The 9,388-nt window shown below is 33.8% G+C and overlaps 1 protein-coding gene across 2 annotated transcripts; it reads left to right on the forward strand.

The window, feature by feature from the left end:
• The first annotated feature begins 3,528 nt into the window (after nt 1-3,528).
• Nucleotides 3,529-6,704, forward strand: LOC107886273 (glucan endo-1,3-beta-glucosidase 3). Of its 2 annotated transcripts, none has more exons than XM_016810175.2 (4): nt 3,529-3,767; nt 4,740-5,993; nt 6,082-6,109; nt 6,212-6,704. In XM_016810175.2, the coding sequence occupies exons 1-4, from the start codon at nt 3,710-3,712 to the stop codon at nt 6,363-6,365; spliced, it is 1,494 nt and encodes a 497-aa protein (XP_016665664.1). In that variant the 5' UTR covers nt 3,529-3,709; the 3' UTR covers nt 6,366-6,704. The 2 variants fall into 2 exon arrangements, with proteins under 2 accessions (XP_016665664.1, XP_040965105.1); XM_041109171.1 differs by lacking the exon at nt 3,529-3,767 and adding an exon at nt 3,783-4,644.
• The last annotated feature ends 2,684 nt before the right edge of the window (nt 6,705-9,388 follow it).

A 9,388-nucleotide genomic window follows, 5' to 3' on the forward strand; every position in this document is an offset into this window, starting at 1 on the left:
ATTGGTCTAATATAATATACAAGATATGTTTTTTCAACTACCTCTTCGAGAGTGAATTTTATTCAATATTCATAATACAAATATTGGTGCTTATTCTGACTATGATTGGAATTCTATGTTTAGCATTGTGTGTTGGAAGCTTTGGAAGTAGTGTAACTATGTTATGTTTAGGAAACTTGATTTTCATTCAGGTGATATAATGATCCAATGTACCAATTAGGCTATTTCTCTTAAAGTAATAAGCCATAGGATTGTAGATCACTCTCTTTAGGTCTATTGGTTGCCACTGCCTTTTGGGTAGACGAAGCTTAATATTAATGGCCCTGTGAGATTAGATTCCTCTCGAGCTTTAGCAGGTGGTCTTATGCGTGACAACAATGGAGATTGTTTATTTGGTTTTTTGCAGGAATATTGACTACTGATTAGCCTATAAAGCTGAGCTTTGGGGCATCACTAACGAGCTAACTTTGGTGTGGCAGAGAGGTTGTAGACAAGTACTTGTGGAATCTGATAATTTGTCCGCTATTAATGATATTAATAGGTATGATGCCGCTGTTAGTAATTGCTCGATCATTTGAAGCATCACTGGTTTCTACAGGCATTAATGAGATATTTGTTTTTGCCATGTTCCTTGCGAAGCAAACAAAGCTGTTGATTTTATGTCCAGGCAGTCCCCATAGGTAATTTTGCTCTTGAAAACTTGCAAGTGTTTCTTGTTTTAGATTAGAGGTAAGCAAAACTTGATTCGATTCGAAAAAAATGTGCATTTCGATTTAAAAGAATTGAGTTATTCGAGTTTCGAGTTTGAGTCGAGTTGAATTTTACAATTTGAATAACATATTGGTTTAGGCTCTATCAATTTTGAAAATAAATAAATTGATCTTTCTCAACAAAAAAATACAAAAAAATACAAAATTATTTTAAAAAATTAAAAATAAATTTTAAAATTCGAAACATTTATAAAAATTCCAAATTTTATATTTTTAAAAAATTATAAAAATTATAAAAAATTCTAAAGAATATATAAAAAAGCTAATAATTTAAAAATTTTCTAAAATAATAATGTTAGGACCTAAATAAATAAATTAATGATTCAAGTTTATTATAATAAAGTATTTTTTAATTTTGTTTTGAAAAAATTTTCAAATATATATGGTTTTAAATTTATGTATTATGATATAGAATTAGTTATACTGTAATAAAATTTTAATTTGACATTTTTAAAATTTTAATTTAACTCGAACAATTTTACTTGATTTGACTCGACTCGATTCAATAAAATTTCAAATCAAATTAAAATGATAAAAAATAACTTGTCAATTCGAAATTTTTTTCACTCGATTCAATTAAATAATCACATCTATTTTAAAGGATAAATTTTCTTTTTTAAGTATGGTGCTATGAAACTAGAAAACTGATTACAAAGGAGGGAAAATCCGCTGCTGTTTTAAAAAGATAATAATAGAAAAGAAAAACAGAAAATTACTAAAAAGAGAAAAAAAAAGGAAAAGGAAAAGAAATTAAAGATCTGCAAGAAAATGACCGTTGAATCCAATCTTACATGCCATGTCAGCAACAAGACAAGACTCTCGTAGACTGTTGCTTTACTCGTTTCCATTCCCGTATTATTATTAATTTCCTTTTTTTTTTGTTTAGAAATATTATAATATAGTATATTGTTATTCATATATTATACCATTTATATTTTTATAATGTGCTTTAATTTATTACTTATATTTACCTTGATACATGTATTTGAGATTAGGAATGTTTAAACAATCAATTCGATTATTAATCGAATTGAATTAACATTAATCGAATTAATCAAACAATAAAATTTTTTAACTATTAATCGATTTAAATTTTATTCAAGCACCTTAACTAAATTAAAATATTTCAATTAATTTTATCTCTTAAACGAAATTTGCCAACACCATTTCCATGATCAACGCAGAAAAGAAAAAGACCAAAAATAAATCCAAGATCTGAACCACCAAAGCCTAACAAACCATAATGACATGAAAATAAGCTAGAAAAATAACAAATATAACTCTATTCTATTTACCCATTTGCAGATCAAACACACCAAAAACAAAGATAAAGACAAAAACCAATTTTAACCCATTGACGGAAACGATAACAAATAAGATTTACAACCAGAAATATAACCAAAAAAATTCAAAATAGTAAGGGATTAGTGAAAAAAGCTGTCCTATTACCAGATAAAAAAAAAAGAAAAAGAACATTGCTCTATTTACCTTGTCGAAATCGGACGGCGGTGACTGGTGAAGGTGTTGGGTTGTTAGCATTAGAAAGTTTGGGATTTTGGGAGATTTAGATTAGGGATTTTGGAAGATCGATTTTGGGAGGCTTAGATTACGGATTTTGGGTGATGGTGATTGTGAGTTAATTTTAGTTTTTAGAAATTTTAATTTTTTATTAAATTGTTTATGTAATATAAATTATTTTTATAATTATATTAATTATTTGGATTAAGTTGGGTTAATAAATTTTTATTTGGATTGAGGATGGTTGTGGTTTGGGTGGAGAGTGAGCTATTTATTTAAGTTAATTCGATTAATTACCTTATTTCAAACTAAATTGACCGATAATTGAGCTTTCAAAAAATTATTAATTGACTTCTGATCAATTAATCGAATTAGATTAATTTGGTCGATTAATTCAGTTTTAACCGAAATTTGAACACCCTTAATTAAGATGAATTAGAAGAAAGGCTTTATTCTTAATTTGTCTCTTGAATTATAACTATTTTTTTTTCTTAATTTTGGTATCTAAAATTTTTTCTAGTCTCCTTTGGGTATCTAAATTTAGCTTTAGTCTTTATTTAGAAATTTAAAACTTAAACGGTGTTTTAAAAAGAAGCTTTCCAATCAGAATGTGCCACATCATCAATGACATGGTAGTTGACCTATGATGTGGCATGTTGACAATTTTAATATTTTTAAATAATATATATTTAAATAAATTTAAATGATTTTTACTATTTTTTTATAAATTTATAATTTTTTTATATTTTAAAATAAAACTTTTAATTTAAATAAAAAATATTTTTAATAATTTTGACCAGTCAACGATTGATCAACGAGAAATAGTAAACTCACCATGTCATCGATCAACATGCCATGTCACTAGTCAACGGTCAAAACAGTTAACATGACAAGTCGTTAGTCAACATGCCACGTCGTAATTGGTCAATTTTTTTTTAAAGGCGGTTAGGAGTTAGTATCAAAACAAGTTTAAATACCAAAATAGAAAAACGACAATAGTTCAGAGCCAAATTAGAAATAAAGCCTAAATGAAAATACAGTTATAAAAATACAAATACATAATAATAATAATCTGTACAAAATACAGTGAACATCCAAATAAGAGTGCTCTCATGTGGTACGCCTTAATGATAGCAGTGAACAGTGTTTAAATCTGGACCGTACGATCTCTGACACGACTATTTGATCAATCTATACAAGGCTATTAGCGCTTCGAAAGAAAGCAACTTGCAAAAACCCCTCTCTCTCTCTCTCTCTTTCCATAAATTAAACTTAAAACCTCTCGTTACAGTAACACTTCACTAACTTATATCTATATTATTTCCACTTCCACAACTTCGAAAAAGGACCCCCCTTTTATTTTTCCTCTTTTCTCTCGCCTCTCCTTTTTCCATCTGGGGTTCTTTGTTTGTGGGTTCTTTATGGCCATTTTCTTGCTGCTTTTGCTTTTGCTTGTCTCTGCTGTTTCTGGTGATGAAGGTAAGTGTTTCTTTGAACCCATTATTGCTACTTACTCCACTTAAAGCTTCGGTTCATTTGTTTTTGTGGGTGCTTTTTGTTATCTCTGTTAATCAACCATATTTACCTTTATTGTTTCAGTGATGGGCTTTTGTCTATTTTTCTGGGTTGGTCTGCCCTTATACCTTAGTACTTCCTTATTTCTTCATTTGCATTGATATGGTTTACACTTTACATACATGATACATAAGTTTGTCTCTACACATTTTCTGGGTACTATCCATTTAGTTGAATGACCAAGAGCATTAAAAAAAAAGTTAAAATCACAATGTTACTTTACTTTTATAATGAACTTTTTTTTTGTGGAAACTGGAAAGATGATGATAATGGTTGTAGAGAGAAAGAGAACAGTCTTTCCCATTGTTGGAAGCTCTTATGAACTTTCCCTTCTCCATCTTTGATGGGAATCTCTAAATGCGTCCCAGCTCATGTGGCTTTGCTTTGCCTGTCTAAAACTACATGTTTTTTTCAGAGAATATTCTGTAGGACTAAAATGACCTTATGGAAAGGTTCCAAATGTTAAAGGAATTAGCATCCTAGGAAATGTACATTGGAGGGTACTATTGTCTTCTTAAATATAGAAAGATAACAGTTCTGCTTAGTTGGTCCTTTATATTATATATGTAGAGAGGCCCATCACCTTCCTGCAATGTTTCTTATGATGATTGATTTTAATATATTCTTCCCAAAAGAAGAAAACTTTAATGTAGAATCTGGGGTACAGATCCAACTGTTCAAGTGCTTTGGTAGTCTTATATGATGGATGATGAAGCTATGTCACTTTGAATGTTTCATTTAATTGTTGGAATCTCTTCATTTTTCTCATTTTTGGACATAGGTATAGAGATATGACCCTCCGCTGTATGAGTTAATAATTTTCTTTATGTAACTTGGTTGTTTGAATCATATCTTCAAGTGGATCTCTCTTTGCAGATGCCTACATTGGTGTGAACATTGGTACGGACCTTTCGGACATGCCAACTCCTACTGAAGTGGTGGCCCTTCTCAAGGCTCAGAGAATAAGACATGTTAGACTTTATGATGCTGACCAAGCCATGCTCCTTGCGCTTGCCAAAACAGGTATCCAGGTGACTGTCTCTGTCCCCAATGACCAACTCCTCGGTATCGGTCAGTCAAATGCCACTGCAGCTAATTGGGTGGCTCGCAATATTGTAGCCCATGTCCCTGCCACCAACATCACAGCAATAGCTGTCGGATCTGAAGTTCTAACAGCACTCCCGAATGCTGCTCCCATTCTAGTTTCTGCCTTAAAGTTCATCGATTCTGCCCTTGTAGCTTCTAATCTCGACGATCAAATCAAAGTCTCTACTCCACATTCTTCTTCAATTATTTTGGACTCTTTTCCACCTTCACAAGCTTTCTTTAACCGTTCATGGGATCCAGTCATGGTTCCATTGCTAAAATTTTTGCAGTCTACGGGGTCGTACCTCATGCTTAATGTATATCCGTATTATGATTATATGCAATCAAATGGCAAGATCCCATTGGACTATGCACTTTTCCGTCCTCTTCCTCCTAACAAAGAAGCCGTGGATGCTAACACACTCCTGCATTATACTAATGTCTTCGATGCTGTTGTTGATGCAGCATATTTTGCAATGTCTTATTTAAACTTTACCAACATTCCGATTGTAGTAACTGAATCTGGTTGGCCTTCTAAGGGTGATTCTTCTGAGCCTGATGCTATAGTTGATAATGCTAATACATACAACAGTAACCTGATCAAGCATGTGCTCAATAACACTGGGACTCCTAAACACCCTGGGATTGCAGTTAGTACATACATCTATGAGCTTTACAATGAAGATTTGAGACCTGGGTCTGACTCGGAAAAAAACTGGGGGCTATTTGATGCCAATGGAATACCAGTTTATACTTTGCACTTGACAGGTGCTGATACTGTTTTCGCGAATGACACAACGAACAAAACTTTTTGCATTGCGAAGCGGGGTGCTGATCCAAAGATGTTACAAGCAGCTCTTGATTGGGCTTGTGGACCAGGGAAAGTTGATTGCTCACCTTTGCTGATGGGGCATCCGTGTTATGAGCCCAATAACGTGGCTTCCCATTCAACTTATGCTTTCAATGCGTATTACCAGCGGATGGCCAAATCTCCTGGCACCTGTGATTTCAAGGGGGTGGCTACCATCACTACAAGTGATCCGAGTATGTGACTCCAATATCATAAATTTCATTTTCTTATTTTATTTTGTGAATGGATGAGCTGATATCATATATGTTGTCCGTTGGTCAGGTCATGGTTCGTGTATATTTCCTGGAAGGTATGCATGCGCTAATGCTTCTAAATATTATTATTTTTTCTTCAATCTAGATTATGATGGCCGTAAAGAAATCCGATTATATGTCTTAATTTTGTTTTGTAGTTCCAGAAAGAATGGAACTTTAATTAATGGTACATCGCTGGCTCCTTCATCGAATGACACAAGTTCAGCCCGCCCACCACAATCCTATGGCACTGGTTTTTTCACAACCTCTGTGATGATAGGTGTTTTACTTACAGGTGCTGTTTTCTTGTAGAACTTATTTGTACTCACCCTTTGGTTTGAGCAATATATGGGAAAATCCGATTCTCTCTGCTGGGACACATGTAGCATATCAGATTTTGTTTCTCCTACATGAGTGAAGGATGGCAAAGTATTGCAGAAACGGACAGCAAGTAGTTTTAAAGAAGAGTTGTTCATTGGCATTGGAATTTTTTGTACAAACAAAGCAAAGAATTATTCAATATGATGCGGTGTATCAATTATATATATGTTATTGAGAAAGGTAGAGTGGGTTGTATTCTTTGGACTGCATTTCAATTTGTGGTTCAAGAATTTTATTTCATCAATATATTTTGTTGAGGTTTTGATAGTAGTTTTAGTTTTATTTATTTATTATATCAGGTTTTATTAAGAGTTTTAATTTTACTTATTTTTCTATTATATTAGGTTTTTATTTCCTTTATAAACTTTGAGAGTTAGGAATTCTATTAGGATTTTTTTTTCTTTGTTATTAACAGTATGTAAAAGGCTGCTAATATAAAATAAAGAGATAAGCAATTATTCTTGAGAGGGGATTTAGTTAAGGATGAATTTGCCTTTTGAGTAAGCATGGGTTGAAGTAAGAATTTTTTTCGTCTAGACTTGTGGTTAGATTTTACGCCAACGCGCATAACAACTTGATATCCAAGTCAACTGTAATGGGTGACGAAAAGACTTTGATAGCCAAGTTGGAAGCTTTTATGGAACAAATGGTTACAAGGCAACAAGCATTAGAGGAGCAGGTGGTGATATTATCTCTTTTGGTCCAAAAGATAACAAAAGAGGATTCAAAGAAAAATAATGAAGAACAGGGTAGTAGCGGAGGCAGGAAAAAGAATTCATACTCGCAACATGATGGGTGCATGGTGCCACAATACTCTAAGATGGAATTTCCCACTTATGATGGTGTTGGAGATCCTTTAGGATGGCTGAAAAGATTCGAAATTTTTTTTGGCAATCAACGAACTAATGAAGAAGACAAGGAAGGCTTAACGTCATTCCATCTCTTAAGAAAGGCACAATTGTGTTTTGATCAAATGGAAGAAGAGGCAAATCTTGAATAGAGGCACTTCAAAAAGTGTTGTCATGTAAGGTTTGGATCACCTATGAGTAATAACCCCTTGGGGGAACTTGCCAACTTGAGACAAATTCGAATTGTAGAGGAAGATTAATGCCAATTTCAATCACTATTGGCTAGGATTGCTGATCTTAAACCTCGACAACAAGTAAACCTCTTTACTGCCGAGTTGGTAGAGGAACTTAGAATTGATATTGAGATGCAACAACTGGAAAACCTTGGAGTTGCAATGAATATGGCTCGAACATTGGAAAATAAACAAAATGTCTTTTCCAAACTGTCATCTCGAGCCATCCTAAACTGGCTAACTTCCCAAAACACTAGTAGCAATTCAATCATTCCAACAACTAAGAGTATTACAAAGGGAGGGGGACAAACAACAGAACCAACAGGGAACAACGGAAAAACAGGTTCTTCTGCACCATTTGTTAAGAAATTGACATAGACAGAAATGGTGAAAAGAAGAGCTAAGGGGTTGTGTTATAATTGTGTCGAGTCCTATTCCATGGGACACAAATGTAAAATGTTGTTTTGGATAGAAGTACCAGATGTTGAAGGCAAGCAAGATGATGATTAGGTAGATGATTTTGGATAAGTTCTGAAGTTTATTCTGAATTTGAGCTTGATGACAAGCTCAACTTCGAGAAGAGGAGTAATGATATGGATGCTTTTATTGCAGTCAGATTTTTAATTTTATTTATTTATTATATCAGGTTTTATTAAGAGTTTTTTTTTACTTATTTTCTCTATTATATTAGGTTTTTATTTCATTCATAAACTCTAAGTTAGGAATTCTATTAGGACTATTTTCTTTGTTATTAACAGTCTATAAAAGGCTGCCAATATGAAATAAAGAGATAAACAATTATTCTATAAAAAAGAACTGTTATTTTGAGAGGAGGTTCAGTCAATGACAAATCTGCCTTTTGAGTAACCATAGGTCGAAGCAAGAATTCTTTCTCGTCTATGAAACACCCCTCACCTATATTTAATGCCGGAATAGGGTTATGGAGTATTACCGAACTTACAAAACAATTAAATAAGCTTTTCACATATATTCAATCAATAAATATAATCATTATTCATTCTCAATCAATTTGTCCCTTAAACGAGCGTACGAGGCCCTAAACATACTTTGGGAATGGTTCAGGACTAAACCAATAACTCATGAATATTCCACGAAACTTTGAAAATTTTTCTCAAAACAAGGGACACACGCCCGTGTGGCCAGGCCGTCACAGACCATGTGGACATTTGAACATGCCTGTGTCACAGGCTGTGTGGACATTCGAAATGGAAACACATGGCCGTGCCCCAGCCCGTGTCCTACCCCGTGTCCAAACAAGTGAGCTTATTGACTTGGGTCACACGGCCAACCACACGCCTGTGTGTCTAGCCCGTGTACCCTTCGAAGTGGCCACACACGCCCGTGTTCCAGGCCATGTACTAGGCCATGCCAATCTTGTAGGGTATACTAACTTATGCCACACGGCCAAGTCACACGCCCGTGTGTGAGGCCATGTGGAGCATACTGACTTGATTTCAAAAATCACGCTAGGGGACACACGGCCATGTAACACGATTGTGTGTCACACACGGCTGAGACATACATCGGTGTCTCTGCCCGTGTGGACAAAAATAGGCTATTTACCAAGCCATTTCACCACACCAAATTGCAATCACCTACACAAGCCAAATGGTACAAATTCATAGCATCTAAGGGCATCCAAATCAACCACAAACAAGACTAAAATGTACCATTTCAATAACAACCACAAACATACTTATAAACTCATGTTTACTCATTCAAAACATACTAAATACTAATTACTTCAAACATCTATATAACCAAACCCAATTTTACATTATTTGGCCTCATTTCATAAACATACTAACATTCATTAATCATCCATTTAACACTCATAATACCTATTACCATC

This window comes from Gossypium hirsutum, chromosome A03 (assembly GCF_007990345.1).
Source record: "Gossypium hirsutum isolate 1008001.06 chromosome A03, Gossypium_hirsutum_v2.1, whole genome shotgun sequence".
In the NCBI taxonomy this organism is placed as follows: Eukaryota; Viridiplantae; Streptophyta; class Magnoliopsida; order Malvales; family Malvaceae; genus Gossypium; species Gossypium hirsutum.